Source organism: Corythoichthys intestinalis, chromosome 13, assembly GCF_030265065.1.
Source record: "Corythoichthys intestinalis isolate RoL2023-P3 chromosome 13, ASM3026506v1, whole genome shotgun sequence".
Taxonomy (NCBI): domain Eukaryota; kingdom Metazoa; phylum Chordata; class Actinopteri; order Syngnathiformes; family Syngnathidae; genus Corythoichthys; species Corythoichthys intestinalis.
In genome coordinates this window covers 21,974,521-21,995,593 of record NC_080407.1, presented here as the reverse complement: position 1 = coordinate 21,995,593, position 21,073 = coordinate 21,974,521, and the positions used below count along the sequence as shown (strand labels likewise).

At 41.3% G+C, this 21,073-nt stretch overlaps 1 protein-coding gene across 1 annotated transcript in view; it reads right to left on the bottom strand.

The window, feature by feature from the left end:
- LOC130927961 (zinc finger protein 160-like) overlaps window positions 1-21,073 on the bottom strand; it is a 61,457-nt gene that overhangs the window by 7,595 nt on the left and 32,789 nt on the right. The window contains 2 exon segments of the mRNA XM_057854112.1: window positions 6,030-6,422; window positions 20,075-20,461. Coding sequence (XP_057710095.1) covers window positions 6,030-6,422; window positions 20,075-20,461 — 780 coding nt within the window.

Genomic DNA, 21,073 nt, shown 5'->3' with positions numbered 1-21,073 from the left:
CGTCCACAAAATGTCACCTGCTTAGTAAAGTTGCAATTCTTTATTTTGGGAAATTATACAATACATGGCTGCTGTCAGCCGCACCTCCATAAGTCAAGCGGTGCAATCAGCAATGCAAGAAAATACCCCCACTGTAGTATAATCCGATTCGTTACATTATTATGGAGATAGTTAGCATCCAGAGCTGTCGTGTGGATGGCATTAGTACACACACACGCGCGGTTTGATTTTTTTGCATCACTTGACCTTATTTTTGTCACGTTAATGCGCTGTCCACGTCGTTGATGATAATTTATACCAGAAGAAAGTTATGACGGAAAATTTTAGTAATTTTGAAACCGTGTCGTTTTCATACCACGTTATACCTTCAAAGCGGTAATTGACACATGTTTAATATACCGCAATGTTTTGTAAACCATGGACGCGAACAATACAGACGAGACATTTCTGCTCGTTTTACACATGAGAGCATTTGTAAACATTACCCTTGAATACTTCATGAGTCCAAAACGCACAATTGCTGTAATATGGGCTACACAACGACAAAGACTGCAACAAATTAATGTTGGGCGGCGGTTTGGAATAACATCAGTCTGGTGGGACGTGGACCGCAGACAGTTTCAGGTCCCGAGTATCAGTTGAAGTGCATGATGATGACAATGGCTTCCCTGTGCATTACCTTAAGAAGCCTCAATACATACGGCAGAGATGAAGACGTTGGCATCATCCAAGGAGGGCCACCTGATTACTACAGATGGGTAGTCCTTACCCCTGCTAACTATGAAATTACAAAGTGTGGGGAACTTCCTCTTCAAGATGTAGTTGTTGATTTTATCTGTTTCGCCGATTTAAAAAAAACCTCCCCAGAATTATCTCCCCTTTGTTGATATTAATACATTTTCTGTTGCAAAACGTGACTTGAAGTCTTTATGATTTAACATGTACAAGTACGGGTGTCCGATTTTTAGCGCACATGATTTCACCTACTTTTAGGGTGTCAAAAATACCCTCCTGCTCGGAAAAAAAAGATATTTTAAAGTTTCCAATGATGAATCAGACATGCATGTTGACATTTTTTAAACATGGTCGAATTGGGGGTCTCAGAACGGAATTTCAAGCCACCTGAGTGTTTTCTGCCACGTGCTCGTCTTTCACACAATCATGGTGCACATGCTTGTTTTGCAGACGATCACTCTCCACGCGCTTCCATTTCATAAGTTTACACATAGATGCAGGCTTTCCTTTACATATTAGATATTGTGGCGCACCACCACACTAAAATTAAACCCGCCACGCCGTGCAAAAAGATGTTTTATTTATTTTCATTTTTTTAAGGCCGTTTCAAACTAGCGGCAGCCTAGTGTGAGGGGTTCAGGCAACCTATTCATTGTGTATTGTAACGTCCGTAACTTTACGAGGCCCCATTAAGAGACGATCGGACGGGGAACTGTGACGTAGAGGGTAGAGATGGGCGATACCAGTGCTTTTGGATTCGATCCGATACCAAGGCAAAATATTGCGATCCCGATCCGATATCGATACCGGAAGTTCATGTATGTGTGTGTGTGTGTGTGTCTGTGTGTGTGTATGTGTGTATGTGTGTATGTATGGATGGATGGATGGATGGATGGATGGATAGATATAGATATAACAACCCTGAAGTGTTCTCAGCCATTCTGATGATATCCAATGTACAACTGCATTAAGCACTCAAAAACTATTAAGTCTCTTTGTGTCAAATATGCTTTGCAATGGAAAACTGCTGCTTTTAATAACGAGCAAAGCAGTTTCCCTCAAACTCACAAACCAATCCATCAACAACAAACTCTGATTAGTCAGTCTCACTCTTTAACCATGACCTTTAAATTCATATGCACAGAACATTTCCCTGCTACACGTTGTATTTGATCAAATTTAATCTACCCAAGTTAAATATTTTTGATCTAATTAAAGAACGAATTAATAGTAGCATGTTACTGCCCTCTAATGGTTGATCATTAAAAACAAATCCAAATGAACAAGTCACTTGCCGTTTTTGAATTTTATTCTAACACAATATTCAAACAGATTTTGAAATAATTGAAACAGACATTTAACAAAATAAAAATAAATAGCAACAAAACATAAGTAATCAAGCATTGAATTGTTTGAAACAAAACAATATGGAAAAATATATTTCACAGAAAAATAAATAAAATATTAAAATAAATACTAAACATAAATTAACAAGAAATAATAGTAAATGAATAAGAAATAATAATAAGGCCAAGTAAAGCATTAGGTCAGTAAGTTTCCTTGAGAATCTTGAAGTCTGCAGCAGGATAGTTTAAATCTGTAAATATTTAACAAACCATTCACTTAACACTTTTATTAAAGTCCCTATACCTGTTTTTTTTTTTGTGTGGAATAAGATAAATTATGTATTTTGTATTTTTGAGTTTGGACAGGAAAATAATAATTCCAAATTTGTGTGAGCCTGCAGGAAAAGCAGTATAAAAAAGTGTGCACAAAAATATACCCATAAAATAGACAAAGAAAATATAATATATTAATTCGAAATATCGATACTTTTGCTTGGGGATCGATACCTAAAACTCAACGCGCTGGATCGAAATATCGATATTTTGGTATCGATCCGCCCATCCCTACTTCAGAACCAAACCCATCTGTCTGTATTAACGTGGATGGAATTCAAGTAAACTTCTAATTCGCAACTCCTCTCCTGTCTTCATTTAACCCTAAAGTCTTGGGGGAATACAAGGCTAATATTATATTCTAATAGATGTACAGTGGGAAGAACAAGTATTTGACACACTGCCGATTTTGCTGGTTTTCCCACTTGCAAGCCATGTAGAGGTCTGTAATTTGTATCATAAGTTCTCTTCAACTGTGAGGGACGGAATCTAATACAAAAATCCAGAAAATCATATTGTATAATTTTTAAATAATAAATTTATATTTAACTGCAGGAAATAAGTATTTGATACATTACCAACTAGTAAATATTTCGGCTTAGTTCTTTTTTAAGAACCCCTCCTGTTCTCCACTCATTACCGGAAGTAACTGCACCTGTTTGAACTTGTTACCTGTATAAAAGACATCTGTTCACATGCTCAAACAAACAAACTCCAACCTCTCCACAATGGCCAAGACCAAAGAGCTGTGTAAGGACATCAGGGATAAAATAATACACCTGCACAAGGCTGGGATGGGCTACAGGAAAATAAGCAAGCAGCTTGGGTAGAAGGCAACAACTGTTGGAGCGATTATTGGAAAATGGAAGAAGTTCCAGTTGACAGTCAATCTGCCTCGTTCTGGGGCTCCATGCAAGATCTCACCTCGTGGGGCATCACTGATCATGAGGAAGGTAAGGGATCAGCCCAGAACTACACGGCAGGACCTGGTCAATGACCTGAAGAGAGCTGGAACCACAGTCTCGAAGAAAACCATCGGAAACACATTACGCCGTAATGGATTAAAATCCTACAGCGCACGCAAGGTCCCGCTGCTGAAGCCAGTGCATGTCCAGAAACGTCTGAAGTTTACCACTGACCATCTGGATGATGCAGAGGAGCAATGGGAGAAGGTCATGTGGTCGGATGAGACCAAAATTGAATTTTTTGGTCTAAACTCGGCTCGTCGTGTTTGGAGGAAAAAGAAGAATGAGTACAACCCCAAGAACACCATCCCAACCGTGAAACATGGAGGAGGAAACATCATTTTTGGGGGCTGATTCTCTGCCAAGGGTACAGGACGACTGCACCGTATTGAGGGGAGGATGGATGGGGCTATGTATCACCAGATCTTGGCTGACAACCTCCTTCTTTCAGTGAGAGCCCCGAAGATGGGTCGTGGCTGGGTCTTCCACCATGACAACGACCCAAAGCACACAGCCAAGGCAACTAAAGAGTGGCTCCGTAAGAAGCATCTTAAGGTCCTGGAGTGGCCTAGCCAGTCACCAGATCTGAACCTGATAGTAAATCTATGGAGGGAGCTGAAAGTCCGTGTTGCCCGGCAGCAGCCCCGAAACCTGAAGGCTACTTATTTCCTGCAGTTAAATACAAATTTCTTATTTAAAATTTGTACAATATGATTTTCTGTTTTTTTTGTATTAGATTCCGTCCCTCACAGTTGAAGAGAACTTATGATACAAATTACAGACCTCTACATGCTTTGCAAGTGGGAAAACCAGCAAAATCGGCAGTGTATCAAATACTTGTTCTCCCCGTTGTACATTCTGCGATTATCAAACAAGATTGCCAGTAATCATTCGACATTCCAAAACAGGGACACTCGAAAAATGTATCTTATACCTCTCCTTGCTGAGCTAAATGGTACCTCGATGTGCGTTTGTGTGGAAATGTAGTTCACGAACAACAACAACAAAAGATATTCACCTTCTCACCGAAACCAATAAAACATTTTACACAGTAATTAGAATTTCCCCTCTACACCTTGAAATGGGTCCATTACAAGGCCGTAGGTTTGGTCTCAATATTGGTGGGGATGATATAACACCATAACCTGCATGTACACTTTTTGCTGGGGACAGGACATTAATAAAACCAAACTGATAAGTTGAACGGGGATCAGGGCTACATTTCTCACAACCAATTTGAACCTAATTAAGTGATAGACTAAATGATCAATGCAAAAATAAATCTGTATTGACTTGTAATAACTTTCACACTGCAAATTTATCACGTTTTAATCTGATGATTTTTCTTAAATCTATTCGAATACTTTTTTCCATTCTTGTTTTGAGTGTTAAAGACTAACAGATTAATGGGTCGGATTATTCAATTTACTTTAGGTAAATTTGACCATTTCTTCTTATTAAGCCCATACATCTAAATGTTGGTCATTTACACTAACATCAAGGGGGGAAATGATTTCAAATAATGTTTTGAACAATATCACTTTTTGAATTAAAAACATTTCTGACGAAAAAAAGCTTTTTTTTTTTAAAGATTAAATACACTCACTTTTTGCTTAAAATAACAGTGTTAAGATTATTTTCAGATAGCTATTTTTCCTTATTTCAAGAAATCGGAGTAACATTTACTTGAAGCACTGGCAGATAATTTCACTTATTTCTATTATACTTACACTGAAAACAAGAGAATTTAATGAGTCAACAGCCAATCAAACATGCATTTGTGGGGGGCAAAATGGTGTCAGTGTAAGTCTGAACATAATGAAAGTAGGGTCAATTCTATCCTTACAAAATATGTGAAGACAATCTAAATGACCTCTATAACTGAACTCATTATATAATGAAAATAAGGTAGCCTAAAAGTTGGTGGGGACAATTTGAGCATCCTGAAAAGTTCCTAGTGTTTATGGCCCTAACGTCGCTATGCAAACCTACATACACCATTGGTCCATTAACAGAAGGACTAGTATTGTTGTGTTAATGTCGTACATATTAGGGCCACATAAAAGAAAAAAGAAGGACTACGAGATGTCAGTAGTACTATTGCTCCAAGAAAAAAAAAAAAAAAAAGTATTATTACATAGGGTAATGTAGCTGTAATCAGCTACGCATTTTACGTACAGTGGGGAGAACAAGTATTTGATACACTGCCAATGGGTTTCCCCATTGAATGTGTATCAAATACTTGTTCTCCCCACTGTACATGTACTGTAGCTGAGAGCGACAGCATTAGCCTGGCTAATGAAACATTTCAAATAGATCTTTGTTATGGTTCTTCTTGAAAAACAAATGTGAAAAAGAATTAATTTGTCATGATATGACGCAATTTTGCCGTGGCACGACATGGTGAGGCGGTCCGACTCCGATGCAGCCCACCACCACAGCTTAAAAAAATCCTGGGGGAAACACTGAGATGTGTTGCACCTTAAACTCGCGCTGGTGTGCCGATGTTAAAATGAGTCAGTCATAATTTGTAAAACAACAATGATTGGACACACTGTCGTATAAAGACTAAACGGATTGAATGAATGCCACCAAATGACAGTTTCGACCCCATATACATTCCCCTCAAGGTGGGTAACGTAATACTCACAGAACAGCGAGTGTGATGTGAAGTCGTCACTCTCTGATGGTCGAGCGATGTCTGCTTGGGAACCTTCTTTTGATCTGCTGCTGCCATCCGGAGGCTCCGTCCCTCTGCTGGCCTCACTCGGACCTCCATCTTCATGCTTTAAGGGCTCACTAGTCCACTTAGGGATGTTCACCACCTCCACTTTAACATATGGAGGATCCTCCTCCTCCTTTTTGAGGGGATGAGGTTGCTGCTGCTCCTCAATGTGGGGGTTCTCCACTCTAATGAAATACTCCTCCTGCTCCTCTTTAATGTGGACAAATTCTTCCTCCAGCTTTTTGATGTATGGCGGCTCTTCAGCAACCTCCATGCGAGCGGACTCCAGGCATTCAGGACGATGCGCTTGACTGACATCTGCAAGACCAAGACCATAATCACACATGGGCCAAATTTTATGTCTTCATTAGCCATAACCTGTCCCACAAAAAAAGTACTGCTTCAGAAGTAAACCTGTGTGACGATTTTGTATTTATTCGTATCTTGTTGTGATCCACTACGACACAATGTAATAGAGCCGTCCCGATTAGTCGACGTTGTTGACGTAGTTGATGAAGTAAATGTGTCGACAAGCACAATATCCCATTGATGGTTAAAGGCGAGTAAAAAATAAATAAAATACATGCGTGGAAAGTTGAGAATGTCACATGCTCAGGATGCAAGTGAGGAAAGCTGCACAAAGTCAAAAAAGCAGACCAGAGTGGCCAAAGCATGGACTTCATTCAACGGATAAAAGGAGGGTGCCACTGTCGTGTGCAGTCTCTTGTAAGTCCATAATAGGAATGGGTGATATAGCCTTAAGTAAAAGAGAACTACGAGAATAAAGTTGTACTATTGCTACGAGGAAAAAAGTCATTATTAGGGCGGGTAATGCAGTTGTAAACTGCTACACACTTTACCTTAGCTGGGAGCTATGACGAAGCCTTAGATTATACATCTTTCTATTGATCATCATTTGATGTAGATGAGTCAAAATATTAAGGATTTCCTTATTTGTAAAACTAATTGTAAAACACAAGATGCCTACAATATTGTCTATTTTAACAGAGGCACTACATAAAGTACGTAGCTGCTTATTCAGGTACTTAATAATCTGACTTTTATTCTCATAGTACGAGAAAAAACATTGAACTGTTACACCGAGAATGAACGTTGAATTAAATGTACGAGACTAAAAGTCAAATAATTACGTCGGGCTACTGTAGGTGAAAAAAAAATAATAATCAATAGGAGGATTTATACTAATGCTTCGTCGTAGCTCCAAGTTAAGGTACATGAACGTACTCGAAAGTGCATAGCAACTCACAGCAACTACCCCTACGTAATAATGCAACTTTTTTCTCATAGCAATAGTACGACTTTAATGTCATAGTCCCTTTTTTATTTATTTGGCCCTAATACTTAAGTCATAGCGTCCTATCAACGTGCATCATTTTTCACGTACTTCACTCCAGTGATGCGTGACATTTATTTATCTGCTCTGCTGGTGCTCACCCTGATGCTTAGGACAATATAAACATATCACTAAAAGAAAATGTAAGAATTGTTTTGAATCCTGTTGGAAAATTGAAGTCACTCACAGTGTTCTGAATCTGTTTATTTGCTAGTGATTTTTAGTCACTCCTTTCTGATTTTGGGGCATTTATGGGTCACTTCGTGATGATTTTGGGGCATGTATGGGTCACTTCCAGTTCATTTGGGTTTCAGAACTGGAGCCAAGAAGTTCCCCAAATGAATAGGGGAGTGACTCAATCTCAACAGAAACCTGTAAATGCCTTAAAATGAACAAAAAGGGACCTGTAAGCGCCCCAACGATATATCATTTCTTGGCAGGAGTATATCGATAACCTTTTGGGATACAAAGTATCACGATTAGGGGTGGGCGATATGGCCTTGAACACGTATCACGGTAAATTGAGCAGATTTACCTCGATAACGATAAATGATGATAAAGTCGTCCAAGCAGACTGTTACCGGTATATAATTTGAAAATCTGATTCAGTGCATGAAATACAGATTAACCGTTTCTCGTTCATTTATTTAACAGCTTTCAATTTGATATATTTAACAATTGTACATGCAGTCTAAACATTAAGTATATAAAAATGTATTGTAAATAATAAGAATTCAAGCATGAACATTTATAACAGCGTGTATGGCTTGAACAATGTACATTGTCAAAATCAATATGCCTGTGCAAACATGTCATTGTAACACAAATGACTTGCAGCTTGAACACTACACTTCAAAAAGATAAGTTATTGTTAATGGCTGCTGTGTTTACTTCATGGTTTCAGGTTTTTTTTTTTTTTCCCACAGTGCATTTTTTAATACATGCACGCACACATTAACCCCCAGACACACACACATTAAAGCTATATTGACCTTCTGCAAATGAAACATTTAAGATTTTATGATGGCAATAATGACACAGAATTAAGCACATACAGAAAAATAGCTGGGGCCATTAATCGTTCAAATTATAAGTTTCACTGTTGGATTGTACTTTATACTGAATGCTTTACCATCACAAAAGCTATCAGAGAAATCACACACAGACAGGTACAAAATAACGCGACATTGTAATTGCTAGATGCAGTCCGTGCCCAATCCACTCATTAAGTTCAGCCGTTTCGACAAGGTTAGAGCCGCTATCCGACCCCATCACGTTCATTTGTAGCGTTAACCACTTGCGTTAACCGTTAGCGTTAGCCTGTGGCCTGGCTACCACTAGAAAGCACTGAAAGCACCATCTCCGGAAATCGAGAGAACGAGGGAGGACAGCGGGTGAAAGCCCGTCTGGATGCCACCAAGAGTCTACTAAATGTCAGGTGAAAGTTTGGTGAACCTCCCTTAAGCCACACTCCATCACGTTTTGCTTGTAGCGTTAGCCGCTAGCTTTAGCCTACCGGGCTTCTGTTTGTTTGACTTCCTGATGACCACGTGACTCCCTACGTAAGCACACTGACTGCTTTCTTAAAAGGGAACGAACATAGACAAACAACACAGTGTCAAAGTGGGATGAAAAGACTATATTTTCTTGTTTTAATAAATTACCGAATTTACCGTCATGGTCAAAATGACGTCGGTCATCGTGAAGAATTTCGGTGACGGTAAATTTTCGGTTTACCGCCCTGCTCTAATCACGGTATATCACCATTTCGATATTTTGTCACACCCCAACTTCACATGCAAGAAAGAATCATGATTCTAGCTTCAGCGTTCTACTGAATTTTGACCATTATTTTTTTATCTTTGTACAATTTGTTTGTTCGGTTTTGCAGATATTTGCTCCAGTGTTATATGTTCAATGACTAAATTTAGCCATTAGTTTGTGTTAATATTTTGTTTATTTTTCCAATCTAACAACATTGTTTTGTTTTTCTAGCGATCGTTAAAGTCGCCAGTCGCAGACGGGCCTGATTACATGACATATTCAGATCACCGAGCAGTGCAAGATCTGTAGACAATGGAATCCCGCAGTTCGAAAAGGTTGACAGTTCCTTCATTATCTGCAGCCAGACCTGTTGTACACTTTCACACTGCCAAATAGCATGCAAATATGTACAGTGGGGAGAACAAGTATTTGATACACTGCCAATGGGTTTTCCCATTGACTGTGTATCAAATACTTGTTCTCTCCACTGTATCTGGAGTATTGTCCTGACAGTTTGGACCAAAGGCGTAGGTTTGCATAGGGACGGTAGGGACCTAACACTTCCAACTTTTCAGCAAAAAGTGTACATGCAGAATCTGTGACGAAGGAGGGCAATATTGCCAACAGCAAGCCCGACAGCAACGAAGATGAGGAATCGAAAAAGGCCACTTACGCTAATGGTGTAAACTGCCATTTGATACGTAAATGAGGCTATACACTCGCAGTTGCCAAGGCTTATTTTCCCTTTCATCGAATAAACGTCATCATATTTAATCATGACGCTGACATTAAGAAAATGTCTGCTTCAAAAAAATGACATGTTATATATTAATTTTTGATGTTTCGAAAAGTTCTGCTTGAACAGATTACGTTTGATATTGTGAAATAGTAAGCTGCAATAAATTGCAATTTTTCTTCTTATTCTTCCTGACGAGGTTATTATGTAAATATCCCATTCAATGAATTACATTTATTGTATGACTTTTGACGTTGTGAAAATGTGTGATCTAATAAATTACATTGCTGTACTGCATTTTTGAGATTATGAAATTATCTGCACTTATAAATTACATTTTATGAATTTATTACTCTCCCTAACACACTCACGCATACACAATTTTCGATGTATAAGGACAATGAATGATATAAATGTAAATGCGTAAATGTTCGTGTGTGATTTCGCTGTATTTTCCTTATACTACTTCCCAGCCCATCGAAGGCAATTCCTTAATTATTTGACATCTCCTTACTGTCATTTGAACGCATATTTCCTCAAAACGACCTCCAGATACTATATTTTTAGTGTCACGTTTTCTCATAGGTGCAGATGTGGCTGTCGGAAATGGTGATTCTTCTTTACTGTGTCTAAGAACAATCAAGTCACTCTGAAAGCTCTTTGCTGATCTTCTGACACCATCCCTACTCCCCCTACTAAAGACACTACTCACATGACGTCAAAACCACGCCTAAGCGCCATGTTGTCCGTCAACTCGTCGTGTTTACGCATTACCGCTACGTAAATTCCTCCTATTATGGAGTGTTTTTCTGCTCGTTAACATTAATAATCAAAATGGTGAAGGCGTGTGTGGCGGTTGGTTGCAGTAACAGAGAAGATAGCCGGAGAGACTTGAAGTTCTACCGTATTCTGAGAGACCCGGAGAGGAGAGCGAGATGGACTGCTGCAATTGACGAGAAAACTGGGCACCAAACGATCACCACAGATTATGTAGTAGTCATTTTATATCTGGTAAGATGCACTTAATATATGTTTAGAGGGTATTGGGCTGACAACCACAATTAAGATCATTGCAAGGCAAATCGCCGACAACATACAGTTGCAAATTCAAGATGCTTATTTCTTCGACCATCATTATTTTTTTAATAATATTTAGCTGGTACCAAATGAAAGAAGCTGCCCTCATCTACGGATCATCAGTTAAACAGGTGTGTCCAAACCTTTTGCAAAGGGGGCCAGATTTGGTGTGGTAAAAATGCGGGGGGCTACCTTGGCTGATTTACATAGAACAATATATTTAAAGAAATTTTAGCAAGCCCTTCTGTGTGTCACATTTGCTTTATTATTATTATTTTTTTTAAAATTCATAATTTCATCAATCTCGTCTTTGTGGCGTTCTCTTTCGACACTCGGGCTCTTGCGAAATACTGCTGCTGTGAAATTAAACTAGCTTCAAGTTGCTGCGTATATCTTCCCTGTAATGTTGTACATGTTAGCTTGTTTTGTTTGTTAATATCGCGTCACATCGAACTCTTTAAAAACAGCGACTGTCTCTTTGCAAATGAGGCAGACACAGTTGTTGCGTATTTTATTGAAGAAATAGTCCAATATCCACCTATCCTTGAAGCGTCGGCCATTGCAGTCAACTTTTTTTTTTTTTATTGATTGTCGCCATTTTAGAAAATTGGAAGGGTCACACGGGGGTAATGTTGCTTAGAGTGCTGCTCTTAAAGTTTTTCAAAGTTTCGTGAGAATACACTGAGTTTCTGTGGACAAGATAGTTGTAAATATCAGGGTACCAGATGTCAGGCAGAGACGGCAAAGACAGCGGGTCAAAAAATATCGATTTAGGCATCAAATATGGATCTGGCGAATGGATCGACCGAAGCTTTACCACATAACGCCTTTTATGCAACACATCCAACGAGTTTACAGCGTCTGAAAGCACCGGGGCTTCCATGAATTGCACTATAAATTGTACGACAAATTGACGGATAATATGGTGGCCGGATACAGCAACACGTCATTGTGTGACGTTGGTGAGTGGGGTCTATATATTCTCTCAACTGGACCCCCAGAGGCTGAATATTTAATTATTACATATTCCGGTAGGTACAGATGTGGCTGTCGGAAATAGTGATTCTCCTCTACTGTGTCTAAGAACAATCAAATCACTCTTAAAGCTCTTTCCTGATCCCCTGACACTATCCCTACTCCCCCCAACTACATCTCGTCTCAATTGGACCCCAGAGTCTGTACATTTTATCATGACATTTTCTGATAGGGTCAAATGTGGCCGTCAGAAATTTTTACCCGCCCCAACTGTAGGTGGGGCTGTAATATTGACCCTTGCACTTTTGCGATAGCCGATTAACCCAATTTTCAGCTCTGAGGCCCAATTGAAAGAAGATGTACTAGGGGAAGTGGGGACTGTCATCAGATTAGCAAAGAGCTTTAAGGGTGATTTGACTCATTTTAGACACAATACAGGAGGATCACATTTTCTGATGCTGACAATTTCTGTAAACCACATCTGCACCTATCAGAAATTGTGGGCGCTCGCGGCAGAAGTATCATAAATCAGTCGTCCTGATGTCTCGCTGGATCCGGTGGAACAGCTCGTGACGTCACGCTCGAAGCAGACACCCGACAAGTGTCGAGCGCTCGCGGTAATAAGTATCCCGATACGTTGTACCGATGTCTCGCTTCATTCCATGGAAAAACACCTGGCCGCGGAAGCCAAGCGTTGTGATGTCACACGCGTGTCGGTCGTGGCCGTAGACGTGTCACTCAGGTAGCGAGGGGTCGAGTCAGTCCATTTGGTTCAGTCAAACTCACAATGCTTATAAATAGAAATATCCCTCAAAATGTTGTGGGTTGTGAGGAGAGCTTTTGCGCACATTACATCATATTGAGAACGATGGAGAGTAAAGTGAAATTAGATCAGAATACACATTAATTTGCAAATGCACATAGTATAGGCATTCATTGACACACTATACACTGATTTATACAATACGCACACACACACACACACACACCCCACACACACACACACACAAGTTAGTTTTTGTGTCTGTCAGTTTGTCAGTTTTTGTGTTTGTTTGTCTATCTGCCAGTTTGTATACTTGTTCGTGCCATGTGAGAGAATATTCTCAAAAGCTGGAGAGGTCATTAGCAAAAAGAGGAACCGGCTGAAACCAAATGCTGCTGAGCTGATTTTGTTTTTAAATAAAAATGTGTGAAACACCCAAATCCCCATCCCAGTGTCACTAGCATTCTATACACCTACCATCAAGAGTTCCTTATTGCACAAGCATTTCCGTATTTCATTTAAAAGTAACACAACAGCTTTTTTTTTTTGTTTTTGTTTTTTTTGGTTAGCGTTATCATTATTATTGTTTTTAATTAATCTGGGGGAAGAATAAATTTCAGGCTAGGGGTCAAACCCACTACTGCTTGCACATCAGACAAAGTATACAACCACCATACCACCCACACAGGGGCGGACTGGGACTAAAAAGCAGCCCTGGACTTTGACTCAGCCCAGCCCATAAGAATCGCTATACGAAGGGAAACACAGACCCCATAGGGGGGTCCGGGAACATGCCCCTCCCGGGAGAATTTTTTTTTTTTTTTTTTTTACATTTTATTGTAAAATGCACCAATTTCGTGCACTTTGAGAGAAAAATGAAGAAAATGTGTCTAGACTGTGACTGTCTGACTACGGGCGCTCAAAGTACTGCAAGGCTGAACTGGAGTTGGATTCATTTTCTGTACTAGCTCTATGATCAACCTGAATAAACAAATGAAATAATTTATTTTTCAAAGCAAGTTTTACGTATCCAATTGGTTATAATATATCTTTAAAGATCTCTGTCTATAAAATGACTTCATTGTTTATGCCATAATTCAGTGGTCTCCAAACTATTCCACATAGGGCTGCGGCGGGCGCAGGATTTCATTCCAACAAAACAAGACAAAACCTCTGCACCAATCTGGTGTCTTACAAGTGTAATCAGTTGATTGCAGTCAGGTGCTGCTTGTTTTAGCAGAAACTTCATTGGTTAAACTGTCGGTACTCGATCGGTTAAAACAAAAACCAGGCCCCACAGCGGCCCTTGAGGACCGGTTTGGAGACCCCTGCCATAATTAATCTTGCCATACAAATAATAAATTTCAATGAAAATACAATACACATTTCAAGACAAATCCTGTATACATAAACTTCATTGGAAAGTATTAACCAGAAAACAAAACGATATATAAATGATTAATAATGTATATAACATCAATTTAACTACCTAAACTTTAAAGTAAAACCATTCATTTTATTAATATTTTGTTATATTTCTTTTGGATTAATATTGCTATGCTGCGTGTGCATACATTGTTTTACGGCTAAAATATTTTTTCTTAGGAGAGGGATAGTAGGACTAGCATACTGTAACTTGACACGATTGCAAACGGGTACATCGACTAGCTGGCACTAACCCTTTAATTGTCATTTATTTGATTTAAAATGTAGCTACCTGATGGATAACAATTGCCAGTTTACAGAGCAAGTAACCCTCTTCATCCCAATTTACTTGCCCTGCGCTTGTCTGGGGAACTTCCAACAGTTTATCGTTGCCCCCTCCCTCTTCTTTTCTCTCTCCCAGCACCGTCTGCACGTCAGAGCGGCTGCAGCTCCCTCTCACCATCGCCGGGAGCTGAGCTGTTGTTACCCGACGTGGCCGTTGCAGCCAGACTGCTGCTTGCGAAAATATTTGTCGATTTATGACATTTTAATGCTTCACTCTCCAGTTTCTTTAATTTTTTCTCTCTAACCTTCTCCGCGCCACCCTGCTCTTTTCAGTTTTTTTGCCACCACCATCCATATTGTGCATTAACACTCGTCGCTATTTTGCTTCCACAAGGAAGGAACCAATGAAGGCTACTCTGTGCTTTCGTCGTTCCTAGTCTATCAGATTGGCGGTGAAAAGCCAGGCGCATTGCTGCCACCTGTCGGATTGGATGCGAACTGTAGATAATCAGAGGATAGGGGGGATAAAAACAGTGATGCATAATGAATGGCGGCCGCCGGCCGTCCAGGGCACCGGCCGTTCTGTGATCCTCCAGAACCCACAGATTACCAGTCCGCCCCTGCACCCACAGGTTTTGTTGTTCAGATGACACTTGGTAACTTGGTTATATGGAAATTCAATATATTTTTGTCCAGAAGATGTCACCACACTGAATTGTGTCAAATGTCTCGTAGCACTGAACCAGTTCAATACATTTACTTCAGCGGTACAGAAAGCAGAGGTGAAGCAGTGTCGTGAACCACCACACTGATTCGTGGCAAATGCTTCATAACACTGAACCATTTCGACACATTGCTTGATTTTGATTTACTGCTTCAGAAAGCTTCGGTTTATCCATCACTAGATATTACCAGCATGGGGGCGTATCCAAACAATGGCGTAGTACGTCCCATTCCCTATTAGTAAGAGAGGATCAAAAACAAAAACAGTAAAGATAGAAAACAACAAATGGGGTGCTGCGTGACAGCACTCATCAGACATTTTGTGTCTTTAAACATTCACATTGTAAAGTATATGTAACCGGATGGGCACTAGGACCTTGGGGGAAACCTTATGGCCGTAAGTGCCCCAGGGGAACCTTTAAAAAGAGAGCGACCAGCAAGGGGCGCTGACTCACTTTTCTTGAGGCAAGCCCACGATTAAGAGAGCAATTCACCACAGGTGCGCTAGAGAGGACGCCAAAGACTGCTGCGTGGGGCGTTCGTGGATCTATACTCACTATAGACAGCAGAAGGTAATATTTTCTTTTATTTGAAATTGTCACAGTTATTAACTTAATCTGGGCATTCAATTTTAGCATCCAGGCACCTGTTCGGCCTCATCAGCAAAGTGTGTCCTCAATTCTTCAAGGAGGTATTTAAGCAATGTATTTCAATATTTTGTGTACATGCCTTAATGATTTCTGCTTAATCTGATAGGACCCTGGCATGTCACTGTTTTTTCCCGTTTCTAATTAGTATCTTACGAGTTTATAGTTTTTATTTATTTGTTTATGAAGTTAATGGGATTGTGCAATTTATAGGGTTTGTGGGGCTGGCGTTTGCTGTGATTTTAACTAAAGTGGCTTTGTAGTGTTGCAGTGTTTTCAGTGTTTTTTTTAGCAGGCCACTGATTATTAAAATTGTTTGCTTTTAAATTATACCAGCCCCACTAACAAGGATTTTCTGCACAGGCACTTTCCCGTTTGTCTTTTGTTTCTTTTATTCAAAATAAACACATTGTTTTGATCCAGTCCTAGCCTCTTGTTCAGTTTATTCGGAACATACCTGCATATATTAAATTATTGTGTCCGTGTGCCATTTCCGGCCACTACATAATTGGCGTTGTTGGCAGGACTGAGGCTAGGCTGTTTTATTAGTGTTGTTTTGACATTAATTGTTGAGTGGGGAAAAAACAGTGACCCGCCGGTAGCAACGAGGGACCCAGAGTTGTTCACCAACTTCTTCGAGGCGACAGACGCGTGCTCAAAGTGGCATGGAGGATCTACAGGCCATTATGGAGGAGCTGCGACAACTGAAGATCGCCAATCAACAATTGAGAGAGCAATTGCATGAGCAATCCCAGCTGACGGCAGCGGCGTGGTCTGACGACCCTCCTGCGGGACCAAGTAACAGCCATCAATATGATGTGGTGAACCCTCGTTATATTTGTGTACCGAGAGAACGTAAATGCCCAAAGTTTACGGGCAAAATGTCTAATGATTTGGTAACAATTGAACAATGGGTTGAGGAGGTGCGCAGGTGCCTGGAGGTGAGGCCAATGTCCAGAGCTGAACAATTGTTATTTATCACTGATCATTTGGAAGGCAGTGCGAAAGCCGAGGTAAATTTTCACCCAGTAGCAAGTCGTGACACACCAGAAAAAATATTTGCTATTTTAACTGAAAATTATAGTTGCTCTCAAACCTATATTGCCTCACAGTTGCAATTTTTTCAACGTACACAAAGAGAAGGCGAATCATTGCGTGACTATTCCCATGCCCTAAAATCATTAATGGACATTGTGATAGGAAAAACGCCTGGTGGTGTGCCTAATGCTGATGTGCTTTTGCGTGATCAGTTTACTGAACATGTACTTGATGACACCTTGCGCCGAGAGCTGAAGCAACATGTTGTTCGTCACCCAGCCACTACATTTGTGGGACTTCGACATGTTGCCCTCATTTGGGCTGATGCAAGTAGACAAAGTGGAAAAACCAAATCTCGTTCATATTCGTGTGACTCATTCTCGCAAGTTGTGGAAAGTTCGGAAGCGATTTCTAACATAGTTACAGCTAATCCTCGCGACGAGATTTTTGAAATAAAAGAGTGCCTCCACAAACAGCAGGCTCAGTTAGATACTATTATGAAGCATGTCACTGCTCAACGCCCTTCACTCGTTCAGAATAATGCAGCCCTGACTGCTAATCGCTTCCAAGCAGATGGTAAACCAATTTGTCGCCGTTGTAATCGGGGGGGCCATATTGCTAGATTCTGTCGAGTAAATATTACAGCTTTACAAAACGTGGAAGGGACTCTGGTTGGGACGCATGCTCAAGTAGGGGGCTCGGCTGCTCAGATTTCGGAAAACTAGGCCCCTCTGGCGCAGAGAGCCAAGCACCAGAAAGGGGTCTTGAAGGCTCACAAGGGGAAACTCAATCTCGACTCATAGGGGACTGTCCTTTAGTGGAAGTCAGCATGGGAGGAGTGAGAGTTCCATGCATTTTGGACACTGGGTCAATGGTCACAACCATCAGAGAAAGTTTTTTCGAAGAGCATTTTAAATCTAAAGGAATCGGGCAGTTAAAAAAATGTCACTGGCTGCGTCTTAAGGCTGCAAATGGACTGAAAATTCCCTACAGAGGGTATATGGAGTTGGACGTCTGCGTAATGGGTACAACCCTAAAACAAATGGGTGTACTTGTAGTCGAAGACCCCCAGGGGGAGCCTCCCCAACGACAGATGGTGCCCGGCCTGCTTGGTATGAACATCCTAAAACGTTGTTACCAGGCACTATTTGACCAGTTTGGTTCTGGTCTTTTGGAGTCCCCTGTTATTGCATCCAGCAAGGTGTGGAAGGAAACCTTGGTCAAGTGTCAGCTTGTGGAAGCCATAAACAGACAAGGTTATGTAGGAAAAGCCAAAATTCAGAGTAAAGCTGTTCGTGCCCCTGCTGGTTCCTTAACGTGGATCCGCATTTTTTGCCCTCTTGCTGCTAACATTAACCTGCAATCTGTTTTTCTTCAACCTCCAGTAACGGGAAATATTCCAGCAGGTGTGATGATATCGTCGGCCCTTCTTGCTGTCCATCAAGGTGTCATTCACATCCCTGTAGTAAACGTGGGGACAGAAGATGCCTGGCTGAAATCGCACACACATCTGGGCGAGTTGTATGTCGTTGACACTCCACAATCCAAAAGCTTCCATTTGGAGGAGACTGATGATGACCACGATGTGGCTGTGGTTCAAGAGGTGATCACCGTTACTCAACCTAGCCTTGATCTGTCCAGTTTGTCATGGCCCAACCTCTCCCCTGTGCAAAATGAACAAGCAGTAAAGCTGTTGCAGAACCATAGTGCTGTTTTTAGCAGAGGAGAGGCCGATTTGGGATGTACTTCATTGGTGGAGCATGAAATTCCCTTAACAGATGAGGCTCCAGTGCGGCAGCGTTACCGTCGGCTTCCACCCTCTCAATATGACCAGGTGAAAACTCACATTCAGGAGCTCCTGGACAGAGGTATTGTGCGTCAAAGTTGCAGCCCATACTCTTCGCCAATTGTCGTGGTCTTTAAAAAAACTGGAGAGATTAGACTGTGTGTCGACTACAGATTGCTTAATGCGAAGACGAGGAAGGATGCATACCCTTTGCCGCGGATTGAAGAATCTCTAGATGCGCTCACCGGCGCCCAGTGGTTTTCCACCTTGGACCTGGCAAGTGGGTACAATCAAGTACCAGTGGCAGAGAAAAATAAGGCAAAGACTGCATTTTGCACTCCATTTGGGCTTTTTGAGTTCAACCGTATGCCTTTTGGTTTATGCAATGCTCCTAGTACCTTTCAGAGGCTGATGGAACGCATTTTTGGTGACCAGAGCTTCCAGTCACTTTTGCTGTACTTGGATGACATTGTAATTTTTTCCTCAACTTTTGACCAGCACTTACAGCGATTGGGTCTGGTACTGACACGTCTGGCAGAGAACAACCTGAAATTAAAGCTTCAGAAATGTCACTTCTTCCAGCCAGAAGTCCGCTATTTGGGTCACATAATTTCAGCTTCCGGGGTCTCCACTGACCCTTCTAAAATCAGCGCAGTGGCCGAATGGGCTCAACCATTGACATGTAAAGACCTCCAGTCTTTTTTAGGGTTTGCGTCCTACTATCGGCGGTTTGTGGAAAGTTTTGCGAAGCATGCTGCACCCCTCCACAGACTCGTGGCTGAAATGGAAGGCACCAAGAAGAAAGGGAAGTCGTATGGCCAAGGCATCGGTGATCGCTGGAGCAGTGAGTGTCACAATGCATTCCAGACACTAAAAAAACTTCTTGTGAGCGCACCAGTGTTGGCATATGCCGATTTTTCCAAATCCTTTGTCCTTGAGATTGATGCCAGCTATATGGGATTAGGAGCAGTTTTGTCTCAAGACCAGGATGGAAAAAAACGACCAATTGCATTTGCGAGTAGGGGCCTGAGACCCACAGAAAAGAACATGTCCAATTACAGTTCAAGGAAGCTGGAATTTCTGGCATTGAAATGGGCAGTCACACAAAAGTTTAGAGAATATTTGTTGGGCACTAAATTTGTCGTATTCACAGATAACAACCCCCTGAGCTATCTGCAATCAGCCAAGCTCGGAGCAGTGGAACAGCGGTGGGCATCAGAGCTGGCAGTATTCAACTTTGAAATCAAGTACCGACCAGGACCAAGTAACCGCAATGCTGATGCTTTATCACGACAACAACACCCCTCAGATCAGTCTTCCCTTTTTAGCGGCATGAAGGTGCCCGATGAAGTTCGACAAGAGACTCTAAGCTTGCCTGCAGTTCCCCATGTTGTGACCTGTGAAGCCATTGGGGCATTTCCATCCCGCCCCAAGGCTGATCTGCTGGCACTTCAGGCTGCCGATCCAGTAATTGGGCCCTTCCTGCAATTCTGGAAAAGAGGAAGTCCCCCATCCAAAGCAGAGCTGACCAAGGTTGGGCAAGCGGTGAGAAAACTGGCGCAGCAATGGAACAGGATTAAAGCAAAGGAGGACATTCTTTATCGCCAAGTTCAGAGTCCAGGAGAGGGACAAGTTGTTCTTCAGCTCTTGTTGCCGCAATGCTTGCAACCTGAAGTGCTTAAAGGCCTCCATGACGACCACGGCCATCAAGGCATTGAACGCACTACAAGCCTTGTCCGACAGAGATGTTTTTGGCCATTTATGGGGCGGGACATCGAGAAATACTGCAAAGAATATAACCGTTGTATGCTGGCCAAAGCAGTACAACCAAAGGTCCGCACATTCAGAGGAGGACTGACAGCATCAAAACCATTAGAAGTCATTGCTATGGACTTTACTCTTTTGGAAAAGGCTACTGATGGACGAGAAAATGTACTGGTGGTCACCGATGTCTTTTCAAAGTTTGCCCAAGCATATCCAACACCCGATCAGCGCGCAAGTACAGTGGCCAAAGTGCTCACAGAAAGATGGTTCTATGTCTACGGTGTCCCAAAACGCATTCACAGTGATCAAGGAAAGAGTTTTGAAGGAGATCTGTTAAAAAGGCTTTGTCACCTATATGGGATTGAAAAAAGTAGAACCACGCCATACCATCCAGAGGGTAATGGACAATGCGAGAGATTTAATCGAACTTTGCATGATTTACTGCGCACCCTCCCTCCAGAGAAAAAAAGAACTTGGCCAAAACATTTACCCCAAGTGCTGTTTGCCTATAACACAACAGAGCATCAGTCAACTGGATTTTCACCTTATGAACTCATGTTTGGACAAAAGGCCCAACTACCGGTGGATTTTTTGCTGGGAACATCACAAGAAGACTCAATGCCCAGGTCGGT